This window comes from Nansenia antarctica (genome assembly GCF_963989245.1).
Source record: "Nansenia antarctica genome assembly, chromosome: 10".
In the NCBI taxonomy this organism is placed as follows: Eukaryota; Metazoa; Chordata; class Actinopteri; order Argentiniformes; family Microstomatidae; genus Nansenia; species Nansenia antarctica.
In genome coordinates, this window is record NC_137680.1 from 4,420,143 (window position 1) to 4,447,333 (window position 27,191).

Here is a 27,191-nt window from a genome sequence, read left to right on the forward strand (position 1 = left end):
ACACTGACTTACCTCGCACGCCTTTCGAAATAGCAGCACAGAATACATTTCCGGTATGAAAGTCCCGCCCCAGTCATCCCAGTTCAACATGCTATTGGCCAACACGTGTACGCCTTTGTTGCTATTGGATATCAGTTAAGTCACTCAAAATACAGACAGTTTGATTTGATATAATATGTCGCGCTCTGAATTCGTAAAAGGGGAGTCATGGTTCTTCTGATGGGCGTGTATATATCTACGAGCAATCTAATGAGGTCAATAATAAGTTATTATTTATGGGAAACTGTATGAAAGATATTGAGACCAATGATCTCTGTAGAGATTGAGACCATGTGTCATTGCAGTGGTTTTATGATAATTTTTCCCTTCTAGCGTCTTGTTGACATTGAACATTTTGAATTTATGTTGAAGTCAAGACTAAAAACCCATCTTTTAAATATTGCCTTTAAATGACTAAATAATTAAATTAAGATGATAAAAACCCATCCTTTTAATATTGCATTTAAAGCACTTTGAGCTGCAACGTTTGCAGGAAAAGCGCTATACAAATAAAGTTATTATTATTATTATTATTATTATTATTGACAATATTTTTGGGGTATCGTTTTACGGCTGTCCGGCCACTGACAGTTTATATTAAGAATAATAACAGGTCTATACAGTGTCCATTATGAATGTCTCTCTATTACTGTAGCAAGAACAGTCGGAATGCGCAAACTTTCCATACTAAAAGGTTCTTACATTTTGTATTGTATAGATGTCCTGCCTGAGATGAGAACTAATGTAGTGGACTATTCATGTTTGTTCATGAAACCTCATATACTGTATTTCACATTCCGTATTTCCCAAGTCTCTTGGCTAACAGTCAAACCAAATCTAATCCAGATGTTACTCGATTGTTGTAGATGGCCTGTACGTTTTTATGCTGTATGCATTTACTGTGTATGAACAAACTACTATCAGTGATCGTTGCAAGTTCGCACAATGTAGATGTTTTACAGATTCAATATGACTTACCTTTCCCTCTCTTCCTGACACCTGCACTGCAACTATGGTGTGCATCAATATTCCCCCCTCTCCTCTCCCCTCCCCTCCCCTCCTCTCCTCTCCTCTCCTCTCCTCTCCTCTCCTCTCCTCTCCTCTCCTCTCCTCTCCTCTCCTCTCCCCTCCCCTCCTCTCCTCTCCTCTCCTCTCCTTTCCTCTCCTCTCCTTTCCTCTCCCCTCCTCTCCTCTCCTCTCCTCTCCTCTCCTCTCCTCTCCTCTCCTCTCCTCTCCTCTCCTTTCCTCTCCTCTCCCCTCCTCTCCTCTCCTCTCCTCTCCTTTCCTCTCCTCTCCTCTCCCCTCCTCTCCTCTCCTCTCCTCTCCTCTCCTTTCCTCTCCTCTCCTCTCCCCTCCTCTCCTCTCCTACCCTCCTCTCCTCTCTCTCTCCTCTCCTCTCCTCTCCTCTCCTCTCCTCTCCCCTCCTCTCCTCTCCTCTCCCCTCCCCTCCCCTCCTCTCCTCTCCTCTCCTCTCCTTTCCTCTCCTCTCCCCTCCTCTCCTCTCCCCTCCTCTCCTCTCCTCTCCTTTCCTCTCCTTTCCTCTCCTCTCCTCTCCTTTCCTCTCCTTTCCTCTCCTCTCCTCTCCTTTCCTCTCCTCTCCTCTCCTCTCCCCTCCCCTCCTCTCCTCTCCTCTCCTTTCCTCTCCTCTCCTCTCCTTTCCTCTCCTCTCCTCTCCTTTCCTCTCCCCTCCTCTCCTCTCCTCTCCTCTCCCCTCCCCTCCTCTCCTCTCCTCTCCTCTCCTCTCCCCTCTGGTTGCCTTCCAAGTGAGTCTAACCTTACATGACTCAATGCCCTCACATAACCTTTGAAAATCCCCACTCATCGCTGTGTCATAGCTTTCACAATGTGCATGGCATGATAACTTTTAAAATATCTGCCTGCTACTGCCCTGCTTTGAATTATAAATGCACTTTGGGCTGCACACTCAGTATATAAGCTGTCAAATTTCTTGAGTGAAACATTTCAGTGAAAGGCCCTCTTTACAACTCGTATTTATTTTGCAGTTATACAATCTATTCTATATATAGCCTAGTAGTGTAAGTACTCTCAGACTGTGATGGCCCTCAGGAAATAGGTCAAACAGTATGTCTGCTTTGGTTAGTAGGGTTGACTGTGTTGAATTGACAGACATTTGTTTTGGGATGTTGTGAAGTTGTATTCTTTATTTGTTTGTGAAGAAATTAGGACAAACACAAAGATGTATTTCTTCCATTTGTCAAATTGATTTATTTACTGTCACAGCAACAGGGCGATCTACTGTACTCTAATGCTTTTTATAAAATTGAAAAACTTCTCAACACTGTTTGTTTTTTTAACCCCTTTTCAATGTTTTCAACATTTTTCCAAGTGGATTCTGCTTCATTTTGACCTTTGACCTTTTTCCAGGATCTAAGAGATGCTGTCTTCTCATCTCCTCCTGGTCTTCAAGCATCTTCTTCTTCGGCCTCTTCCTCGAACTCCCCCTCCTCCTCCGCGGTGGCGTCCTGGTACTGCTGGTACTCCGACACCAGGTCGTTCATGTTGCTCTCCGCCTCGGTGAACTCCATCTCGTCCATGCCCTCGCCCGTGTACCAGTGCAAGAAGGCCTTACGACGGAACATGGCGGTGAACTGCTCGGAGATGCGTTTGAACAGCTCCTGGATGGCCGTGCTGTTGCCGATGAAAGTGACGGCCATCTTGAGGCCGCGGGGAGGAATGTCACACACGGCGGTCTTGACGTTATTGGGGATCCATTCGACGAAATAGCTGCTGTACTTGTTCTGGATGTGGAGCATCTGCTCGTCCACCTCCTTCATGGACATGCGTCCGCGGAACACCGCGGCCACCGTGAGGTAGCGGCCGTGGCGGGGGTCGCAGGCCGCCATCATGTTCTTGGCGTCAAACACCTGCTGGGTGAGCTCGGGGACCGTGAGGGCGCGGTACTGCTGGCTCCCCCTGCTGGTCAGGGGGGCGAAGCCCGGCATGAAGAAGTGCAGACGGGGGAAGGGCACCATGTTGACGGCCAGTTTGCGGAGGTCGGCGTTGAGCTGGCCGGGGAAACGGAGGCAGGTGGTGACTCCGCTCATGGTCGCGGACACCAGGTGGTTGAGGTCTCCGTAGGTGGGCGTGGTGAGCTTGAGCGTGCGGAAGCAGATGTCGTAGAGAGCCTCGTTGTCGATGCAGTAGGTCTCGTCCGTGTTCTCCACCAGCTGGTGAACGGAGAGGGTGGCGTTGTAGGGCTCCACCACTGTGTCTGACACCTGGAGAGAGGGAGACAGACAAAGAGAGAATATTTATTCATAAATAAAATTAAAAAATCTATTCTAGAAAAACGTCGTAAGAATGGCAGCAAGCTAGCTGAATTACAAGTGCTGTTTACCTTAGGTGAGGGCACCACGCTGAACGTGTTCATGATGCGGTCAGGGTACTCTTCACGGATCTTGCTGATGAGCAGGGTGCCCATGCCTGAGCCGGTGCCACCGCCCAGGGAGTGGGTGAGCTGGAAGCCCTGCAGACAGTCGCAGTTCTCAGCCTCTTTACGGACCACGTCCAGAACCGAGTCCACCAGCTCAGCTCCCTCTGTGTAGTGGCCCTTCGCCCAGTTGTTACCTGCACCACTCTGGCCTGAGGAAGGGAGGAGGGAACCGAGGGATGAGAATATAGGAAAATGTATTCAATTGAAACCTTGATAGTGTAGTGGTTTTATATCATGTTATACTGAGAAATGTAAGTCTCTACAGTAGTGGCGAAGCTAGCACTTAAGGAAGGCCCATTTCCTTCCTGTAAGGGATGGGCCAAGATCTGTGGCGCAGTGAATAATTCAGACTATGGACAGGGCCCATAACTTGTGGTATCACAGATTTGTGCACACACAGGGTGGAGCCATAAGGCCCCACCAATAGCTTGATAGTTATGATAATATTGTATATAGTCAGAGATACATGTACATAAATGTATGCATATAGTATTCATGGTGAAGAGGTCATCTTTTTTGCCCACCCACCGAACACAAAGTTGTCAGGTCTGAAGATCTGTCCAAAGGGTCCAGACCTGACAGAGTCCATGGTGCCAGGCTCTAGGTCCACCAAGACGGCTCTGGGCACATATTTACCACCTCCATGGGTGAGAGAGAGAGAGAGAGAGAGAGAGAGAGAGAGAGAGAGAGAGAGAGAGAGAGAGAGAGAGAGAGAGAGAGAGAGAGAGGGAGAGAAAGAAAAAAGACCATGGTCTGTTTCACAAAAACGCAGTACCGGTACTCCTTTTAAAAACTGCTCCTCCTGAGACATCCACTACCCCCCAGCTCTGCGTCTCCTGAGACACTCGCTTTTCCCCTTTACTGTGTCCCCTATGACTTCTACTGCCCCCCTTGTACTGTCTCTCTGTTCTCCAGTGTCTATATAGAATTTTTTTTAAATCACTGAGACTGCCAATGGCCCCTGGCCTGAGCTAGATTGTAGAATGTAAAAAAAACATAACACAGTATATACTGTATATATATAATATGTTAGTTTATAGTATAGTATTTATGTTTTTATAGTATTAGGTTTACACAACAAACCCTTTGGATTTCAGAGAAAATCAAACACAATCCTCATTTCCCTTTTAAAAAAACAAGTATTGAGATAAAAGATATGGTACCTGTAGCCTCATTGTAGTAGACACTGATTCTGTCCAGCTGCAGGTCACTGTCTCCGTGGTAGGTGCCTGTGGGGTCGATTCCATGTTCATCACTGATCACCTCCCAGAACTATAGACACAAAATGGAGGGAATCACATGACTGGTTTGTGTCTGAGTAAAATACTGCAAAGGGGAATACAGCAAGCTAGGACATGAGTATGGCCAGAACCAAAGTCTCTCTTGTTTTGGAAAATGATGAAAATGGCTGCCGATTCTAGATCTTGCTAAATCATCTCCCACTACTCCACCATAACTAAATACAGCTGTAATTACATATACCTACACTGAGTAGTTGGCTGAGAAGAACAGCATTATTCAGACAGATGAGGCATTTGGTACTGCAAGGCGGGGGGGGGGGGCACAAAGGACCCACAGATCATTCCCCCAGGCAACCCAGAAAATGAACTCCATGCACTGGCCAGTCACATTACACTGAGAACTGATTGTCTCGAGATCTGTACTAATGTCCGCTTGAGAACTATGCTTAGGTTTAGGTGTTAGAGAGCATGTGTGTGTAAGTTTCTGAGCATCTGTTTCAGACATGTGTTTGTGGTAGTAGTGTCTCTACTGATGTTCTGTGAAGAGCAGAATTAAGGGAGGATTTGGAGTAATCTAGATAAGCCTGTGTTTCAGTTCAGCGTGAGTGAGATCTGCTCCTACTCAACTGTTATGGAGTCAATGTAGATGCTGTTTTGATTAAAAAACAACAACAAGTGACGTTAGAATTATAAGGTTCTATCTCAATTTTTGGTCAAAATTGAGTGTTTTACATAATCTGATCCATTAGGTGTTTATTAATGCCTGTGTGGTGTTATTTTTTTTAAATGTTGAAATGTTTTAGTTAGAAATTAATAAAAGACAAAGGTTCCATCTCACAAAACATAATGGAATGTAAAAACTTTGATGCTCAATATCTCTGAACTGCCCTAAACGGAGATAGAACCTAATTCTAAGCTCACGAACATGTAAGTAAAATGCCTGAATGACCTTAATCTGAGGGAGAGATAACTACATGAAGATGACGAGAGGGTTTAGAGAGGGTGACGACTGACAGAGAGTGACTGAAAGAGACAGGGAGAAGGAGGACGAGGGCCGTAAATGGATAGTCGTTATCAGGGAGGACTGAAAATAATTGCATTGAAAGAATGGGGACAATGAGCTGGAGGGATGTGCCACACCCCTGTCACTGACCATAATTCACTACAACACAACTACACCCTTCAGTAGCCCTGTCAATCAGACCGGGTCGGGTGGCCATCCAACCGAATGAGACCTCTGAGGGGAGTAGTCTAAAGGGAGTTCGTGAGCTTAGAATGATAAGGTTCTATCTTAGAATGATAAGGTTCTATCTTAGAATGATAAGGTTCTATCTCCGTTTACGGTAGTTCAGAGACATTGAGCGTCAAAGTTTTTACATTCCATTATGTTTTGTGAGATGGAACCTTTGTATTTTATTACACAGGCATTAATGAACACCTAATGGATCAGATTATGCAAAAAAACTCAATTTTGAAAAAAATGGAGATAGAACCTTATAATTCTAACGTCACGAGTTCACACTGTTAGGTCACTAAAAATGTTGTTTTAACACCATACTAAGAAAGAAAAAGAAGAAAAAAAGAAGAAGAAAACTCATGGATGAGGTGAATGCGATAATCAAACGATACGTTATAGTTTATAGAAAGGCTTTGTCCTGAATGTAGGCGAGGTTATGCTGTGTTCCATAATGAAGCCATCTTCTGGACATCTTCTACAGATGTCCTTTGGGAAAATAAACTATTTCTCTCTATGAAACTTAGTGGTTTCAACATGCTTTCGAATTGCCAAGGGAAAATTTCCCAAGAAATTTGAGCTATAGCCCAAAGGTAAAATATTTTTCCATGAAAGTCTTTCTTTCTCTCCCTCTCTGATGTAGAGGGGTATTAAATCAGCCTAAAACCCAGTGACTTCACTCTCTGTGCATCAGCTGTTTCCTCTGTCCCTCCCCCACTCCCCCATCCCTAATTTGGTTTTTGGAGAGGAAAGAAATTGAGTAGAAAGAGGCAGGCACTGTTTCAATGAACATTAAAATCAACATCAGCAGTAAGCATGCCGTATGCAGTACAGTATGCAGTACAGTACGCCATCATGTTTATAATGAGATATTCTTTATGTCAGATGAGAGGCCTTGCTCATATGGTTCTATAATTACTACATGATCTTTGATTACCATTGTAGAACCCTTGATATAGTATTTGATTGGTCTGACTGGACCATATGAGGTCTATTGTAGATGATAAGTTGTAAATGTGATGTCGATAATGAATGACTGTCAAGTATACTGTGGGTCCATATACAAAGGGAACCAGTGGATATATTTCATTTTTCAATATTCATCACTACTGTATATCTGATGCTTATCTTTTAGATGAGATATCTTTGCACACATCTAATCGGTCACTCCCTAACAAAGAACATGTGATTTACTTAACTTGAGGACAAAGCAATGTCAACTTTTTTTTTCTCACTGATAGAAAAGCTCCAACAAATGATATTCCTTTCCAAAATACAATATTATTATTATATATTATATTACAATATTATTATTATATATTATATTACAATATTATTCTCCTGTTTTTTTTTCTTCTTTTTCCCACGCTCCATCCTCCACCCTGCTCTCCTGCTCACTCGACATCTGTATCCGCCCGTAGGAATACATTGAATCAATAATGGTCTGTCTTTACAGACCTCATTTAAATAAAAATAAAATATTAATAGTCTATCAATACATTTTGTTTCATGTCATTGCCTTGAACGCAAGTCTATCACGTTTATGCAAGTCAGAGGGGCGAAAATAGCATTGCGTGACGTTAGAATTATAAGGTTCTATCTCCATTTTTGTCCAAATTGAGTTTTTTTACATAATCTGATCCATTAGGTGTTTATTAATGCCTGTGTGGTGTTATTTTTTAAATGTTGAAATGTTTGAGTTAGTAATTCATAAAATACAAAGGTTCCATCTCACAAAACAGAATGGAATGTAAAAACTTAATCGCTCAATATCTCTGAACTGCCCTAAACGGAGATAGAACCTTATCATTCTAAACGGAGATAGAACCTTATCATTCTAAACGGAGATAGAACCTTATAATTCTAAACGGAGATAGAACCTTATCATTCTAAACGGAGATATAACCTTATCATTCTAAGTTCACGATTTGATGAACAGACCATTGAGATCCAGTCGCGGGAAGTTTATGTATAAAATATTTAAAAAAATATGCAGTCACTATATTTAGTCACACCATTTAGCTGACGCTTTTATCCAAAACGACTTTGTCACATTGCAGTGACTGCATACATGTTTCAGTATATATGGTCCCAGAGAGGTAATCGAACCTCCAACCTTTAGAAGCGTTGCCACACAGAGGACCAGAGATGATTTAGTTTAGAATCATTTAGATAAATCATACTTACCTTGGCACCAATTTGGTTACCGCACTGGCCGGCCTGGATGTGGACGATTTCCCTCATTTCTGAATGATCAACGTTTTGAGACACTAAAGATAACGGACCTCTCCAGCACTACGAAGACGCAACCACCACGAAGCTGATGGGACAATGGATTTATATTTATACCTCTGGGCCGGTCCAACACGAGGCTGGGATAGTGAGTGGTCTGGGCGTGGCGAACTCCAGCCCCCCGTGACGTTAGAATTATAAGGTTCTATCTCCATTTTTGTCAAAATTGAGTTTTTTACATAATCTGATCCATTATGTGTTCATTAATGCCTGTGTGGTGTTATTTTTAAAATGTTGACATTTTTGAGTTAGTAATTCATAAAATACAAAGGTTCCATCTCACAAAACATAATGGAATGTAAAAACTTTGACGCTCAATATCTCTGAACTACCCTAAACGGAGATAGAACCTTATAATTCTAAACTCACGATTTGTCTTGTTATAAAGCATTTTGAGATTGTCTTGTACTATACAAATACATTTGATTTTGATTTGATGATGTGACTCAGCGGCCAGGAGGACAGGGTCTTGAGTGAGGCAGAGGGATCAGTCCAGAATTGACTGTCTGTGAGTAAAGACAGACCATAGGCAAAAAGATCCCGAAATTGGCATCTCAAATGTTGTACCACTTTTTCAAAATATCAATGAATAGGCACTTAATGAGTCTATGAATTAGATTATTCCAGGCAACAACACACACACACACACACACACACACACACACACACACACACACACAAAAACACACACACACACACACACACACACACACACACATCCGCTGACACATCGGCTGAGTGATCAAAGTGTGCGTGATGCAGCTGGCTGGTGTGTTCATGATTCCTCCCTCTCCACAGGTGTAGTCCCCTCCTGCTACAAGTCATCCATCATTGTTCCTGTGCCGAAAAAGAACAAGGTATATCATGAATGAATGAATGAATGAATGAATGGTCTTTATTGTCATTGATATAGTACAGGTACCAAACAACGACATTTGGGAGGGGTGGCTCCCCTGGTGCTAGGAAAAGAAAAAAAAACTAAAGAAAAACAAGAAGGGAAAGGAGCTGGTTTACATAAATAAAGGCTATGTACACTATCCACTATACTATACTGTACAGATAAAACACTGTGCTGTACTCTATGCTATGCTATACCTATTCTAACATGTCCTAATATATTCTCTGCAACCTTATGTACCCTAGGGTTGTCATATTGCACATAGTGTTATTGCACATTCATTTAAAGTGTCGCAGTTTGCAGGCTTGAAATGTACACATTTGTGCCTCAGCACTACACCTGATTTTCAATCCAGCAGCTGCCATCAATCCGTCCAGACATGTCCAGGGCCCAGATCATGCCTAAATGACTGGCACTCTGTTGCACTCCCAATCGTGAGCAAATGCTTTGAGTAGCATGTCAAGGCAGAGATCTGCAGCACACTACCACCAACCATCCTGGAACCTCACCAATTTCGGCAAAACAGATCCACTGACGACACCATTGCCACTGCACTCCACTCCGCCCTCACCCGCCTGGACAACAGGGAACTCCTATGTGAGGATGCTGTTCCTACAGTTCAGCATTCAACACCATTGTCCTTTCCAGGCTTGACATCAAGCTCAGAGACCTAAGGCCTTAACCCCGGCCTATGCAACTGTCTCCCCCCCAAGGCTGTGTCCTGAGTCCCCTCCTCTACTCCCTGTACACCCACGACTGCGTGGCCACGCACAGCTCTAACTCAGTGATTAAATTCACTGACGACACAACAGTGATTGGTCGCCGATCACCGACGGCGATGAGACGGCCCACACAGGAGAGAGGTTGACCGCCTGGCTCAGTACAGCCAGGAGAACGACCTCTCTCTCTCAACACTGACAAGACCAAGGAGCTGGTGGTGGACTTGGGCGCAGGAGGTAGAGCAGGAGGTAGAGTCGCCGTCTAATGATCACAAGGTTGGCAGATCAGCGGTTCGAGCCCCGGCTGGCCACATGTCGAAGTGTCCTTGGGCAAGACACTTAACCCCAAATTGCTCCCAGTGAGCGGGCCGGCGCCTTGCATGGTAGCTTGCCGCCATTGGTGTGTGAATGTGTGTGTGAATGGGTGAATGAGAGGCCGTTGTAAAGCGCTTTGGATAAAGGCGCTATATAAGTCAGTCCATTTACCATTTAGTCCATTTGGACTTCAGGAAGAAAGATTAGGAACAGGACCCCATCACCATCAACGGGCACAGCAGCGCCTCTTACACCTCAGGAGGCTGAAGAAGTTTGACATGGGGTCCAAGACCCTGCGGCCCTTCTACAGAGGCACAACTGAGGACATTCTGACTGGGTGCATCACTGCCTGGCACGGCGACTGCACTGCCCTCAACTCAACCGCAAAGTGCTACAGAGGGTGGTGCGGGCAGCCGAGCGCATCAGTGGATGTGAGCTTCCCTCCATCCACCATATACAACAAACGGTGTGTCATCAAAGATCCCATCAAAGATCCCATCCCCCCCAACCACAGTCTATTTGCACCGATGCCGTCCAAGAGACAAAGCGTCTTCCGGAGCCTCAGGGCCAAAACTCAGAGGCTAACCAACAGCTACTTCCCCCAGACTAACCAACAGCTACTTCCCCCAGACTAACCAACAGCTACTTCCCCCAGACTAACCAACAGCTACTTCCCCCAGACTAACCAACAGCTACCTCCCCCAGACTAACCAACAGCTACCTCCCCCAGACTAACCAACAGCTACTTCCCCCAGACTAACCAACAGCTACCTCCCCCAGACTAACCAACAGCTACTTCCCCCAGACTAACCAACAGCTACCTCCCCCAGACTAACCAACAGCTACTTCCCCCAGACTAACCAACAGCTACTTCCCCCAGACTAACCAACAGCTACTTCCCCCAGGCGATCAGGCTCATAAACAAGCCTACTGTACACGCACTACATCTATCATACACGATACACGTGTATATACTATATATATATATATATATATATAGGTTTAGTACTGACTATCATCCCCAAGCACACCCCGTGTATACGGACTACCTGAACCTTAAGCTCACAGTCACTTTACTACTTGAACTATCTATTTTATTTACTATTTGTACTGCTAATTGTATCCTGTCTTATTTGTCACTTATGTCCTGTACTATTGTCTTTTTTTTTTTATTGCCTTATTGTCTTGTGCTGCAATGTCAGGAACCGAAGCCTAAGAATTTTACTCTCTTACACTAGTGTAATGTGACTTAACAATAAAACTTGAAACACGCGCACACACACACACACACACATACATACACACACACACACACATACACGCGCGCACGCGCGCACACACACATACACACACACATACACACACGCACGCACGCACGCGCACACACGCACGCACACACACACACACACACACACACACACACACACACACACACACACACACACACACACACACAGGACTGTGCCCGTACGTCACACGTCCAACCCCTTTTATTTAAGTATCAGAGAGGCCAGAAAGAATGCAAAGGCATCCTCTGATAAGGACATGGCAACTAGTGAAAAAGCCGTGGTTTTCCAGTGGTGTTGAACACTTGATCTCTGCACTTTATATTTATATTAATTATGACTCTTGCACTATGATGTTGGTTTGCACTGTCTTGTCCTGTCTTGCACCTGTCCTGCTGTAAACCGTGCTCCACTGTCCCAAACCAAATTCCTAACATGTCATGGCAATAAAGTCTTCTGATTCTGATTCTGATTCTGATTCTGGCTCTCTTGCTACATAGAAAAGAAATGCATTAATATACAAAAAAAATAAAAAAATAAATCACAGTAGAACACTGCAATGTTTATGTTTAACCACTTGAGGGCGCCATACAGCCAGAGATGGTGTCCCGTATGGGCGTGGTCAGATGTATTCTATCCATTCAAGTTGACATTTTTGCCATTCCCGTAACAAGGCTCGAGCTTCAGACGTCCCGTAAACCGGAGAACGTTATAAACCCTCGGGAGTCAACAACACGTTACCGTATTCAGGACTAAAGAGACCTGGTAAGATGACAGAAATAAGAGGAGAATGCATGTGTCAATGTAATGTTTTCTCTTGCGACATATAGCTAGCTAATGTAAACATGGGATTTTTCCATGGAAAGTGTGTTGTGCTGTTTCGAAATACCCCAGTTAGCTAGCATGCTAATTATTTAGCTAAGCCATTACGTGGGTATACAAATCGAGCCAGAGATATGATAGAAAAACGACTTTATATATATTAAACGGGATAGGAGATGATTGCACATTTCGTCTAGCTTCTCGTCTAAACTACCAACTCACAGCCCTTTAACCATTCATATTTTGGGAGTACTTGGCAAGGGTCGTGGTTAGCTTAGCTAAAGTAATTAAGTGGGGCGGGGTTTAGCGCAAGAAGAAAGATGACAGTTGTGTTACCTTCCGCTAGGCAGCAGGGGTCTGCATCCATGCTCCTGATTTAGGGGCTTGTTATGAATGAATGGTCTTTATTGTCATTAATACAGTACAGGTACCATACAACGAAATTTGTGATGGGGGGCTCCCCTGGTGCTAGGAAAAAAATACTAAAAACAAGAAGGGAAAAGAGCTGGTTTACATAAATAAAGGCTATGTACACTATCCACTACTATACTATACAAATAAAACACTGTGCTGTACTCTATGCTATGCTATACCTATTCTAACATTTCCTATCTCTGAACCTTATGTACCCGAGGGTTGTCATATTGCACATAGTGTTATTGCACATTCAAGTGTCGCAGTTTGCAGGTTTGAAATGTTCACAGTTGTGTTTCAGTATTGCACTTGATTACAATCTAGTAGCTGCCATCAAATTGGAAGTTAGATATTACTGATAGTTAAAAGTACTGATTTATCAAATGTTTTGCAATAGTGTCAGGGGACTGGCCATCTGTTTTCCAATGTTTTGGCATTGATCTTGGCATGTTGACCTTTCATGTTGCACTCAGAAGTTCTGTCTCTGACTACTACACTACATCCATTGATGACAGTCACATTTTCAATAGCTGATTGTTGTTGCCCTTATTCTCAAGTGCCCAACTGGAAACTAACCGCTACACTCTCGGGTCTCACTGGCATGTGAAAGTGGTGCAATGTGTCTTTCTGAAGAGGAAATGGTCAAAGCAACAGTAGAAGCAACTTGTGGCGTTAGAATTATAAGGTTCTATCTCTATGTTTGGTCAAAATTGAGTTTTTTACATAATCTGATCCATTAGGTGTTTATTAATGCCTGTGTGGTGTTATTTTTTAAAATGTTGACATTTTTGAGTTAGTAATTCATAAAATACAAAGGTTCCATCTCACAGAACATAATGGAATGTAAAAACTTTGACGCTCAATATCTCTGAACGACCCTAAACGGAGATTATCATTCTAAGCTCACGAACTGTGTTTGTTTGTGGGAAGGAAAGGGTATGGGTATGGGTCTCTCACTACAAGTGTGCTTCAGCAAAAATAGTAGGACTGGGCTGTTGGACGGTTGGTTTTGGGTGATTGGCATAAACATCTGTTAAATTGTGTCAGTAACAAACAGACAACTGTCAGACACACAAGTGCCAAATTGAGTTGAGACCTACTTCATGATGAAGCCTATATTTAAACACATTTCCAATTTTAGATCAAGATCTCAACAATACTATGTTTAAACTTAAGATGGAATATCTTGTCTTGCTCTCATACTATTTGTAACCAGTATCAAGTATACATTAGATGTCCTGAAGAAGCAGTTACTACACTGCAGTGAATATTTCTTCTTTTGACTCTAAACTCAAAAAGTTTGGATTTTAATTAAAGCAATTACACTATTTGTGTTCATACATATATTTTAAAAAAATACACTTTTTATGCATAGTCCCCCTATTTTAGTGTACCCAAAAGTAATGGGACAAGGGGCGTGACTGTGTATCTGGTAAGTCAGGTGTGTTCGTCACATCATGACTGGAGGCATATGAGAGCTCTTATGCTAATTCATTTTGCAGACGCTTTTAATCCAAAGCGACTTACAATTATAGGACTTACCCCTGGAGTAACTGAGGGTTACTAGGGCACACTAGTAGTGGTGGTGTGGTTTCAGGCGGGATTTGAACTCAAGTCCAACTCACTATCCACTACTAGACCACCACTACCCCTATGCCAACCTTTTGGAGCGTGGAGCAAAGAAGAAAAAGTGGTTCACTCACTGTCTCATTAGTTATGCAAGGGCACAGTATATGGAGATAGATTACTGACAATGTTATGAAATAAAAGGAGTACAACTCACAAATGTGTACCATGATCCTTAAAGAAAAACCCAAAAGCACAGATATAATTAACTATCCACAAACAAACAACTCATTTTTGCATGTACAAGTGGAATGTGAGAGTTGTGTAAACAAATCCACATACGTAATGTGATCCACAAATCAGATTCAACAACTGTTCTAACTCAAACGTGTTGTGTTGAAATGATTTATATAGACACTGCAATGCTTTTATTTACAACTTTGGGAAGATGATTGTCACTGCTTTTTGTTTTTATTCACACATTGTGATGTTTGTTTTTTTACAAATACAAATCGGGAAGTTTGTGGATAAACTATACCTGTGCTATGTGATATTTTTTTATGGATCAAGGTACACATTTGTGACTTGCATTCCTTTTTCTTTTTCTTTTTTTTTACAATAATATTCAGTGATCTCATTCTCATGTATTCTCATTCTCATCTCATCAACTTGTTTATATCTGAACTAACTTACAAATTGTCATCAATGTGATCCTCACTGAAATATTTGTTTACAGCTCTTAGGCCAAAAGCAACATGTTCTACACTTGTGGTCCCAATGAAGCCATGGTCGTGTCCGGTAAGATTTATTCTCATTCTCATGTAGATAGTTTATATCTGAACTTGTTTATATCTGAACTTACTAGATGTTACAGTGGATTGCACCTCTGTCTTTTTTTTGAGCCTCGGAAAAGCGCTATATACATTTAATGAATTATTATTATTATTATTTATCATTCAAGTCTAGCCTAGTAATGTGTCCATGTTTAGGCCTAGTCTTTCTAGAAATATCATCATCACTGTGCTTAATTTGACACAACAATGCAGTCAGGAAGTTTAGAAACCCACAATAACCACCAGGTTGAAAAGTCTTACCCCCAATCCAACTCCTCTATATCGTTATGATTCACATTAACTTTAATCTGAGCTGTAACATGCTATAACCTCTATGATGACGCTGTTGAGTTTATAGCGATTGTTATTGTTTACAGTTACTGTAATAGTCTCTCTCTAAGTGTCTAAACGTCATGTAGACTCATGATTGATTTTTCTTTCCACCGGTCATGTGATTCCATTGAGCAACTCTCAGTGAAGTCAAAGTGCATGAAGTAAACCTGGAATATTTGGGTCCAGTGCGTCTCAGTCTTATTTTAATCTCACAATAGTTGCCTGTCAATAGCTAGAATGTGCTATGCTATCTGAATTGTGGTGTTCTTAGATACAAAGTAAACATCTTTGCTAAGAGGCAGTGTGTGAGATAATCTTGTTACTCTCATCTATGTAGAAGTAACTCTTGGCATTCAGACACACACAGGCCTACAGAGTCATATTGAATGACTTCTCTGATTGGGCCCCATCGTTCCTTCTCTGTCCCTCCAGGCTTCGGCCGTTCCCCTCCTCTAATGATTGCGGGAGGACGAGTGTTTGTCATACCATGTGTTCAAAAGATCCAGAGGTATGTGGCCTATCTCTACCCCACTCTCCTTTCTTCATCAATACCCACTTGACTAGAACATATCAGGCTGCATGGCCCTTTAAGCTTAAACCTGTGAGCACTCCCCCCTGATTCACTTTCTCCTGTTTCTGTCTATCCCTCTCAACTACTTTCTCTCTCTCTCTCTCTCTCTCTGTGTGTGTGTGTGTGTGTGTGTGTGTGTGTGTATGTGTGTGTCTCTCTCGCTCTCTCTCTCCCCCTCCCCCCTCACCTCTTCCTCCTTCTCCCCCCCTCTCCCTATCTCAGGATCACACTGAACACCCTGACTCTGAATGTGAAGAGTGATAAGGTGTACACCCGCCATGGAGTGCCCATCTCTGTCACTGGCATAGCACAGGTGTGCAGCACCAAACCGTATTTACTATCTATACTATTTCACATTATTTCAATCCAGCCTATGCAGTGTTGTTGCCTGGAGGAAGGAGTGTGATGTAGCATTTCAAACCTCCCCCTTTGATCCTCCTCTCCTCCTCTCCTCCTCTCCTCTCTCTCCTCTCTCCTCCTCTCCTCTCTCCTCCTCTATCCTCTCCTCCTCTCCTCTCCTCTCTCCTCCTCTATCCTCTCCTCCTCTCCTCTCCTCTCTCCTCCTCTCTCCTCTCCTCCCCCCCCCCTTCCACCCGTAGGTGAAGATCCAGGGTCAGAACAAGGAGATGCTGGCCACCGCCTGCCAGATGTTCATGGGGAAGTCGGAGGGCGAGATCGCCACGATCGCCCTGGAGACCCTGGAGGGCCACCAGAGGGCCATCATTGCCCATCTGACTGTGGAGGTGTGTAAGCACGCAACGCACACGCACGCACGCACACACACACCCACCCCAGAGGTGCCTGTCATTTTAACCGTACATAAAGGCATGCATTGCCAAAATGCCAACAAGCCATAACCTGTAATGCCCTTTTCCTCTTCAACAAGACAAGACAAACATGATATATTCAGCGTGCACCGGCATGTGCCTTTGTCCTTTTTAATGGTATACACACTCACTCAAGGGATTTATCATCTTCTGCACTTCTGATTTCTACCTTATTAAGCTGGGTTAGTTATGTTGTGCATTCTGCTTCCTGTCTTCTCCCTGTGTGGCCCTAACCCCTGTAGGAGATCTACCAGGACCGTAAGAAGTTCTCTGAGCAGGTGTTCAAGGTGGCGTCGTCTGACCTGGTCAACATGGGCATCGGCGTGGTCAGCTACACGCTCAAGGACGTTCACGATGACCAGGTACGCTGACCCTGTCTCTGTCCAATCAGATGACCAGGTACGCTGACCCTGTCTCTGGCCAGTCAGGTGACCAGGTACGCTGACCCTGTCTCTGGCCAGGCAGTGCTGTCCTCTCTCCTCTTTCCCCATGCATTAATGTATGTTCAGTGTGATTTAGAGTACATTTAAACCGTGTGTGTGTGTGTGTGTGTGTGTGTGTGTCTCTCTCTCTCTCTCTCTCTGTCTCTCTCTCTCTCTCTCTCTCTGTCTCTCTCTCTCTCTCTCTCTCTCTGTCTCTGTCTCTGTCTCTGTCTCTGTCTCTCTCTCTCTCTCTCCCTCTCTCTCTCTCTCTCTCTCTCTCTCTCTCTCTCTCTCTCTCTCTCTCTCTCAGGACTATCTCCACTCCCTGGGTAAAGCTAGGACGGCTCAAGTGCAGAAGGACGCCAGGATCGGAGAGGCTCAGTACAAACGGGACGCAGTCATCAGGGTAAAAGCCTCTCTCTGTCTATCACGCTCTCTCTGTTTGGCCCTCTGCCAAAACCAGCAGAACCGTGACTGAAATGTTGATGAATCACCAGAGGAATGTTAAAATGAAAAGAGATACTATACAATTCTAAATCTCTCCCTTCCTCTCTCTGTTCCCCCCTCTCCCCCCCCTGGCACCTGTAGGAGGCTCATGCGATGCAGATGAAGGTGTCGGCCCAGTATGTGAACGAGATCGAGATGGCCAAAGCCCAAAGGGACTACGAGCTGAAGAAGGCTACCTATGACTACGAGGTCAACACCAAGAAGGCGGAGTCAGAGATGGCCTATCAGCTTCAGGTACTGGACATCACATGACATGACATCACGCCCTCGTCTCCCTGAGACACAGCGGTGGTGGTGTATTCCCAATGACTTTTTTTGTAATGTCACATGATCAAAGGGGGAAGCAAGCTAGATTGATTTTGGGGCGGCTGTGGCGCAGGAGGTAGAGCCGCCGTCTAATGATCGCAAGGTTGGCGCATCGGCGGTTCGAGCCCCGGCTGGCCACATGTCGAAGTGTCCTTGAGCAAGACACTGAACCCCAAATTGCTCCCAGTGAGCGGGCCGGCGCCTTGCATGGTAGCTTGCCGCCATTGGTGTGTGAATGAGAGGCCGTTGTAAAGCGCTTTGGATAAAGGCGCTATATAAGTGCAGTCCATTTACCATTGATAACCAAAATAGAGGCACACGTTTATCACAGTGCCTTCTTGTTGTGTAAGTAGCTCGCGTTTAACACACCGTGACCAGAACAAGGTCGGTCCTTAGGGATGCCAAGTATTAGCCAGGATGTCCCTGGGTCTTTTGGGCTGGATGAAAACAGGGGTCCTCCCTTTTCCTGTATATTCATCCAATCACAGGCCTCAATGCCCCCCCCCCCCGCCGTGCAGTAGCATGCCATTGTCGTGGATATAATTGATTCTTAATAGATTTAGTAGAACTTACAAAGCACAAAGAGCTTAGATTAATTGTCTCCAAAGAGGCCTTTTATTAAGCCAAGTTACATGAGCGCAGAGAGAAATGAGCAGACCAATAAGCAAGAAGCAAGCAGGAAGCCAGCAATAAGCAAAAAGCAGCCCCCAACGATGGGTGGGACTCATATTTATAGAACTGTCCTTGGTCATGAGGTCACCATTCTTGGGAACCAATCATATTACACAAATCTGTGATTACACAAGTTATGGGCCCTGTCCATAGTCAGAATTATTCACTGTGCCACAGATCTTGGCCCATCCCTTACAGGAAGGAAATGGGCCTTCCTTGAGTGATAGATTCACCACTACTGTAGAGAGACTTACATTTCTCAGTATAACATGATATAAAACCACTACACCATCTTTTGTCCCGTGTTTGGTAGTGAGAAAGTTGGCAACCCTACCAGTCCTCCTGTTTCCCATCATTTGTACTCTGACTGGTTAGGGGAGTGGCCAGACACCCAACACCCACTGTAATCCCTCCCTTCCTCCCTCCCTCCCTCCCCTGCCAGGTGGCCAAGACCAAGCAGCGTATCGAGGAGGAGACGATGCAGGTGAAGGTGGTGGAGCGCGCCCAGCAGATCATGCTGCAGGAGCAGGAGATCACCCGCAAGGAGAAGGAGCTGGAGGCCCAGGTCAAGAAGCCCGCCGAGGCCGAGAGATACCGCCTGGAGAAGCTGGCCGAGGCCACACGGTGAGGACATCTGTACTGTCAACTGTATCTGAGATGTTCTGATAGTCTGGATACGGAGTACCAAGGACTGTCTTCTGAACTGTTTTTATTGTAAAAAAACAGGAATTCTCAGTGTTCCACACAACTGTTCAACTCAACCCAATCTCTCTCTCTCTCTCTCTCTCTCTCTCTCTCTCTCTCTCTCTCTCTCTCTCTCTCTCTCTCTCTCTCTCTCTCTCTCTCTCTCTCTCTCTCTCTCTCTCTCTCTCTCTCTGTCTCTCTCTCTCTCTCTCTCTCTCTCTCTCTCTCTTATACTCCCCTCCTTCATTCTCTCTTTCTTTTCCACAGTGCGCAGCTCATCATGGAAGCAGAGGCTGAGGCTGAGTCCATCAGAGTGAGTTGAGCCGTGCTTCTTTTTAGAGGTTTGCAAGCCCGACGGTCGCCAGACGCCATGAACAGATTAGGTGCCGGGCTCGGGACGATGTTATTTGGCATAGATAGGGTTCTCTGCCTCCCCCTAAAAAAAAAAAAAAAGTTTAGAAGAAGGTGATAGGAGAAGGTTTTTCCTTCTATCAGTGGCCCCGGGCCTGAGCTGGATTACTCTTCCTGCTACGACTGGTGGATTGATGATTCACTTGCTTAGTATGCAAATGTATTGATTGTAAGTCGCTTTGGAATAAGGCGTCTGCTAAATGCCAAAAATGTAAATGTAATAGGGTTCAGGCCGGGCTCTTGGACGCAGACACACGTAAGCGTTCCCACTGTAAAAAAAAAAAAAGTGAGATTGTCAGCAAGAATCAAGATGGAGAAGCTAAAATCTTCAGGGCCGGCGTAAATGCTTAGCTTAGTCGGGTAGGGCTGGGCCTGAATCCCACGGGCTTGGGCCAGGCCTGGGCTGAGATTTCAGGCCCGTGGCAGAGTCAGACCTCTGCTTCTTTTCTCTCTTCTCCACTCATTTCTGTTGGTCTCTCTATCTCTCTCTCTCTTTCTCTCTCTCGCCACCTCCTGTTTCCTAGCTGCCATTTCTCCTCTCCACTGCTTTTTCCCCCTCATCCGTTCTCTGCAGTGGTGTTTTCTAGTGGGTATACTGTGATTTTTCCCTCCCAGCCTCATATCGTTCATTTCGGGGGGCGCCATAAAAATAAATCTGCGCTCCCTGTCTATATATCTAACATTACATGTTATAAGGCTGATCTGTGCATGATAGTGCTGCATTTTGACATGTTTCATGTCGCATCTCCCCCCGTTGATGGTATATGACGCTATAGTCAGTCCCAATGGTCCAAAAGTCAAGTGCTTCGTAACACAGACGGGGTGAATTTTCGCCGTTACATATCCTCACACATTTTTAAGTTGGTATACGGAAATCCTTGGCCTTTCCTAGTGGGTGTACGGCGTAGTCCTGCGTATCACGTAGACTACACCACTGGTTCTCTGTTTCTCCTCTTCGTTCACTTGTGTTATCTGTCTCCTCAACCCCTTTGAATTGGCTGTTATCTCTGTTATCTTTGTGTTTCTCCCCTGACAGACTGACTCACCCACTAAGAACAACCCTTCTTCTTCCCTAGCTTTCTGTCTCTGCCTCCCCCTCCCCCTCCCCTCCCCCCCGCCTCTCTATGTTCATTAGACTAATGTGTTCTCCTGTTCTGCTGCTGCAGTAGTCAGGATTACGTTGTTATATTGTGCCTTCGGAAAGTATTTAGACCCCTTCACTTTGTTTCCGCATTTTGTTATGTTATAGACTCGATTTACATTAAAAGGAATTTGTGTTTGCACCCCAGATTTTGTCTGCAGTTGTTTCCATTTCCTGCCTCTCTCTCTCTCTCTCTCTCTCTCTCTCTCTCTCTCTCTCTCTCTCTCTCTCTCTCTCTCTCTCTCTCTCTCTGTCTCTCTGTCTGTAACCTCTCTAATCCTCTCTCTCTTTCTCTCTCTGTATACGCTCCTCCCCAACCCCTCCCTATCTGAGAGAACAGATGCATTAGTCATGTATTAACAGTCAGTACACTTATCAAGAAAGCTGTTTTCTATTAGTCCTCTAACTCTGATGTGTGTGTGTGTGTGTGTGTGTGTGTGTGTGTGTGTGTGTGTGTGTGTGTGTGTGTGTGTGTGTGTGTGTGTGTGTGTGTGTGTGCAGATGAAGGGGGATGCGGAGGCCTTTGCTTTGGAGGCTAAGGGCAGGGCCGAGGCTGAACAGATGGCCAAGAAGGCGGAGGCCTTCAAGCAGTACAAGGAGGGCGCCATGGTGGACATGCTGCTGGAGAAACTGCCACTGGTCAGTTTCAAGTCAAATCAGTCGCACGTTTATTTATCATATGCACAGGATACCGTCGTGGATATAATTGATTCTTAATAGATTTAGTAGAACTTATAAAGCACAAAGAGCTTAGATCAATTGTCTCCAAAGAGGCCTTTTATTAAGCCAAGTTACATGAGCGCAGAGAGAAATGAGCAGACCAATAAGCAAGAAGCAATAGCCCAAAAGCAAGAAGCAAGCCCCCAACGATGGGTGCGACTCATATTTATAGAACTGTCCTTGGTCATGAGGTCACAATTCTTGGGAACCAATCATATTATACAAATCTGTGATTACACTTCCTTACAGGAAGGAAATAGGCCTTCCTTGAGTGCTAGATTCACCACTACTGTAGAGAGACTTACATTTCTCAGTATAACATGATATAAAACCACTACAATACCCAACCTAAATGGTATAATGACATTCTTACTACACTCTACCTCTCAACAGTGCAGTGAAATATATATATAACAAACAAAGAAAAAGGAATTACAGAATAGGCAATAAGTGATAAGATGCAATAAAGTACAATGTCAATATCAAATGACAAAGTCAATAATAAGTACCGGTAGCCACAATTCTACTGAGACTCGGATGAATGGGAAATTACATATAGGGAAAATATGGATGGCTAGACTTGAACATGTTGATGTATTCAGTCGCTAGATGCATGAATACATTTAGACTTTGTGCTGTAAGAGAAGATGTCAGCCTACAGTCCTGTCGCTCTTTGGTGGTTTGGTGTTCCATCTCCTACAGGGTATCCGCGGTGTCTTGAAAAGTATTAAAAGTTGATAAATACATTTTGGGAAAATCAAGACCCTTAATAAGTATTAAAAAGTCTTATCACGATTTTATGAGGTCTTGAATTTTGTAGGTATTTTTCGGAATTAGACTCTGTCCAAAGAGTTTGAGTCCTAAAAACTTTTAGTAAAAGTTCGTGAATTTATTAGTTTTATTAAAAAAACAAAGATGAACCGGAAATTCTGTTGTATGATAGTGGTCTAGTCTATTGCAAACTAAAACTGTTAAGTTAAAGGTGTCACTGATGTAAACGGTTACAGCTCGAAGTGGCGGTGAGGTCTGGAAAAATATTGACAAGGTCTTTAAAAAGTCTTAGAAAGGTATTGAAATTAACCTCAAGTTTCTTGTATATACCCTGTATATACCCTGTATATACCCTGTCCTAAAACACCGTCTGTCCTCTAGATGGCGGAGGAGATCAGCAGGCCTCTGTCCAAGGCCAAGAAGATCACCATGATCTCCAGCGGCGGGTCAGAGATTGGCGCGGCCAAGCTGACAGGAGAGGTGCTGGACGTCATGGTCAGGCTACCTGCCGCCGTGGAGAAACTCACTGGAATCAGCATCTCACAGGTGTGTTTGGTGTCTGTGTCTTTTTCTGTGTCTTCTGTCTCTTTTTGTTGTGTCTGTCTATCTGTCTGTAAATAATAATAATAATAATAATGACTTTATTTGTAAAACGTTGCAGCTCAAAGTGCTTTAATCATTATATCATCTTAATTTAATTATTTTGTAATTTAAATGCAATATTAAAAGGATGGGTTTTTATAATCTTAATTTAATTATTTAGTCATTTAAAGGCAATATTAAAAAGATGGGTTTTTAGTCTTGACTTGAACATATTTGCTGAGGTTGCATCCCTAATGTAAACTGGCAGTGCATTCCACAATTTGGGTGCATAAAATGAGAATGCAACCTCACCAAACCAACATTGTTGTCCCTCCCCTCGACAGGTGTCAGGACCTACACGCATGGGTTGAGAAGGGAGCAGAGAAAAACAGGCGAGGCGTCAACGACCTGGAACTCCGTGTCGCCCCCTAGTGCCTATAACCACTATCACTACTCCTCAGAATGTAGTCAGTCCTGTCCGTGTGCATGCCTGTGATCATACTCTACTGTGGTCTTTCTTAGGGTCTGTCCCAACAATAGCCTAACGTTGGCTCCTCTACTTGTTCCGCCGTTCCCTGATGAAAACACAGGATTGGTGATTATTGTAAAGGTAGATGCTCTGACATGCCCCATGGGTGCGTTTGTAAATACGCTCTGGAAATCTTGCTCTGGTTTCAGAGCCCTCTGGTTACCGTTTCAACTGAAATCAGTTAATTTGCGAGTGGTCAGAGAGCACCCCCCCCCCCCCCCCCGGGTGCGCTCCGGTGCTCTCGGAGCGTATTTACGAACGCACCCCATATCTAGGTCAAGGTCAGTGCAGATCAAGTAAAGTTTGGTCTAGCCAGATGCAGCCTCCGTAGTGTTAGTAGTCTTGTATGTCTCCTCCCTCCCGTTCACCCTCTCCTACTGTACTCTCTCTCTTCCAATACCTAGTGTGTGGTTGTTTTTTTTTTTTAATCACTCCTGCTTTACTCTGGGTCCATAAACTGTGTCATAACAGTTCCTGTTACATGGTATTACGTTTAGATGCTATTATTGACGTTTTTACTGGGATGTGGTTCAGGAGGAACTCTGATATTCTTCTCGGTGCCTTTTATAGTTCATAGGAAGCCATGATAATCCTTTCTTTGGTTAGATGACCATCAGCGGACTGATCGTTTTCAACACTGGCTGTGGTGACGTTAATAGTCTGTCTAGTTATAATTGGATTGCGATGCTTTGTTTTCGCGATAGAAGGATATCATTGAAGTACTTAGAGACATTTCTATTAGTGTGGGCTTATTTTTGTTTTATATATATTCTAGCTTTTATGTAGGCCGAATTATGACGAATTATAATTGTAGATGTTATATCTAGTTATAATCTCTCGTATGTAAGTAAACCTTTCAGCTTCATGGCACTTTTGTCCACCAGCTTATGGACAACACAGAATGAGATCAGATTTTTCAGTTAGACCCTAATTAATGACAAATAATGTCTCACAAATCATTGATTCAATATCATTCTTAAATGGCTAGTGCCTTGTGGTTGAAGGATGACAAAAATGCAAAGCCATAGACACCAGTGCACCACTTTATGATCCACAATCATTGTGGATTAATTTTCCGTTCTGCTGAGGATGTTTGCTGAGGATGTTCTGTAAAGTGAAAGGAAGGAAGTCGTCGTCTGGGGTTTTTCCTGCTGAGAGCAATGACAGTGTTGTCATATGAAAGAGAGTGAAGCGTTTGCTTCTGTGAGAAGTGTCTCTTCTTATATAGGTCAGATGGGCCACACAGAACTTGATGCTTGAATGACTTGCTGCTTGAGGTTAAGGCAATGTTTGATTTATATGAATAGTGAGTGATGCATGACATGTTTTTCAAAAAGGTTGTGTAGTACTGGTGGTGTGTGTACAGGGAGCCCCCTTAGACTGGGGACCAAATGTTTTAATCATATCTCAGTCATGTATTATTTGATTTGATTTCCCTCCGTAGTTGTGTCCTATCATTAGAATAGACTGACAGCTTGTTTTCCTGATCGTCCAAGTCATGCTGATCACAGCCCTCGTAATGCTGTTGTAGTAGGTTGTTGTGGTTGTTGTTGTTGTCATAAACACTTATTGTGGTCATGGTGCATTCATTACCTCTGCTCAGGATTCCAGGAGCTTTTCATTTTCCTGAACGACAATATTCCAAAGTTCCCCGCGGCTGTTTTTTATGCATTTTCGTACCCAAAAGTGCCTGGCTAACCCATCAACCTAAAGGCTAACTCTCTGAAACTTGTCAAGTTAGACGTTAGTGTTACTTCCCTGCCTGTCGTGACACGTCTTAGGCCTGTACCTTTGGCTGTACGAGTTCCCATGGAAAGCCAAGCTTTTCCTCTTTTGTTCACCTGAATCATGATCATGGGGTTTTGTTTGTAAATGTTTTAAACCTAGTATTTTAGAAAAGAAGAATTCTCACTGTGACTGTAATTGTCCAAGCTTTGTTAACTTGCCAAAATTATGCCTGCCTTACATGTAGAGTAAATGTATGCAAGTGCACTGAGTTTATTAGAAATTGATTTGGATATAAATGTGATTGTCAAATTATATGAAAACAATAATAAATATTCCTAATTTCCTAACTCAATCCCTTTGACCTCTGATGTTTCTTTACTGTGTGTCCAGATGTATGATTCTGTGCTGTGTGTGTGTGTGTGTGTGTGTGTGTGTGTGTGTGCTAGAGCAGTTTGATGGAAGACTGGAGTTTTACATACAATAGTACTGTAGCAATGACAATAAAGACCAATTATTCATTCATTCAAGACTGGAGTTTTACATACAATAGTACAAAGTAGAAAGTTCTTCCTTGCTTTATTTGAAAAGGTTACATTTATTAAAACATCTACAAAAATAGATGACACGATGAATTACAATGGCATCAAGGTAGCAAGCTTCTACAAAGGAACAAAATAAGAGACCCCAAATGTAACAAAGAAATTCCATATATTAGTGAACAAAATTAAATTCTGTCCTTAAAATATGTACACATCATTAGGTTGAGCTACTAAGACAAAGGACGAAAATCACTAACAACAAGGAGTGTCTAAGTACATACAGTATACATATATATATATATATATTTATAAAAATATGGGTTTAGTTGACCTACAGTACAGTGTATCAAAAAAAATAATCAAATTGAGAAGCACATACTGTATTCAAATGGCACAAGCATTCACACTCATTCAGTCAGCAAACAAGGATTACTTGATACTGTAATATTGGATCAAATCAGACAGACATACAGTTCTGTACAATCATCAGTACGGCAGATAGACTCCACCATGGTCAGCTTAATATGTCTATGGGGATAATGAAGAGGTTTACTGACACACAAGGAGAAAAGACAAAGCACTTTCCATGCAGCCCCTCCAGGAGAGTTCGTCACTATTTAAACAACATTTCCACCTTAGGTCAGTACATCAGTTGTCTCCTGATTATCCAGCACAGACACCGTTAGAAGGTTCTGGATGTGTGCTCTGCTCTGCCTTTTCTCATAATAATGTAACGGTTCCCTAAACGGGCATTTCCTCATTTCGAACTGTTTTTAACAAGGTGGTATAATCACCAAGAAAGATATACATCACAAGACATTGACCGCTTTTTGGCATCTGACCCCTAAGTTTGAGATGCCATGGATTCATGCGCCTTTGTCATAAAGGGGTGAATCCGACAAATGGGCATGTTCAAATGATAAGAAATGTTTACACCTGTGAGGTCAGTGATGCTCTGTTTGGAGTGCTGGATTCCAAGGCCACTGGGGAGATACGACTGTCTGTTACCCTGTTAGAAAGCTTTCAAATAAAGCACCTTTTTCATTCTCCCTGCCTCCCTTGAAGTAACCACTGACCTAGTGATTTGTTCGCTTTCGACGACCCAGTCACGTCAGATCAGTGGTTCCATCGAGGAGGAAGTGAATGAGGGATGTCTATATGAACAGTATTGAATCCTAGCCCAGGGTATGGTAGAGGTTTTAAAGTGCAGCTGGTTAGTGGACATTTACATTGATCTCTGCATGTCTGGTCTCCACAATCTCCCATCATCTCAGTTATAGGTGGCAGGCAGGTGAGGCAGCGTTGTCTCTCAGTTGGTTGTGGGCCACTTTTTTT

The 27,191-nt window shown here is 43.5% G+C and overlaps 2 protein-coding genes across 4 annotated transcripts; one reads left to right on the forward strand and one right to left on the reverse strand.

The window, feature by feature from the left end:
- Positions 1–2,462: 2,462 nt before the first annotated feature.
- On the reverse strand, positions 2,463–8,212 carry tubb5 (tubulin, beta 5; the record flags this gene model as incomplete). Of its 3 annotated transcripts, XM_080541302.1 has the most annotated exons (5): positions 2,463–3,278; positions 3,398–3,642; positions 4,022–4,132; positions 4,657–4,765; positions 8,156–8,212. In XM_080541302.1, the coding sequence occupies 5 exons, from the start codon at positions 8,210–8,212 to the stop codon at positions 2,463–2,465; spliced, it is 1,338 nt and encodes a 445-aa protein (XP_080397428.1). The 3 variants fall into 3 exon arrangements, with proteins under 3 accessions (XP_080397428.1, XP_080397430.1, XP_080397429.1); XM_080541304.1 differs by lacking the exon at positions 4,657–4,765 and having other exon boundaries at positions 8,176–8,212; XM_080541303.1 differs by lacking the exon at positions 4,022–4,132.
- Positions 8,213–12,148: 3,936 nt separating this feature from the next.
- Positions 12,149–25,611, forward strand: flot1b (flotillin 1b). The gene is made up of 13 exons (XM_080540013.1): positions 12,149–12,243; positions 15,017–15,078; positions 15,879–15,954; positions 16,240–16,330; positions 16,617–16,760; positions 17,087–17,206; positions 17,577–17,672; positions 17,855–18,007; positions 19,194–19,375; positions 19,703–19,748; positions 21,489–21,626; positions 22,860–23,024; positions 23,405–25,611. Exons 2-13 carry the CDS (start codon positions 15,036–15,038, stop codon positions 23,429–23,431), a joined length of 1,281 nt encoding a protein of 426 aa, XP_080396139.1. The 5' UTR covers positions 12,149–12,243; positions 15,017–15,035; the 3' UTR covers positions 23,432–25,611.
- The last annotated feature ends 1,580 nt before the right edge of the window (positions 25,612–27,191 follow it).

Excerpts from the sequence above, each read along its gene's own strand:
- flot1b (XM_080540013.1), top strand. The coding sequence starts at position 15,036 with ATGTTCTACACTTGTGGTCCCAATGAAGCCATGGTCGTGTCCG. Across the intron at positions 18,008-19,193 it reads AGATGGCCTATCAGCTTCAG|GTGGCCAAGACCAAGCAGCG; the intron begins GTACTGGACATC and ends CTCCCCTGCCAG. Across the intron at positions 19,749-21,488 it reads CTGAGGCTGAGTCCATCAGA|ATGAAGGGGGATGCGGAGGC; the intron begins GTGAGTTGAGCC and ends GTGTGTGTGCAG.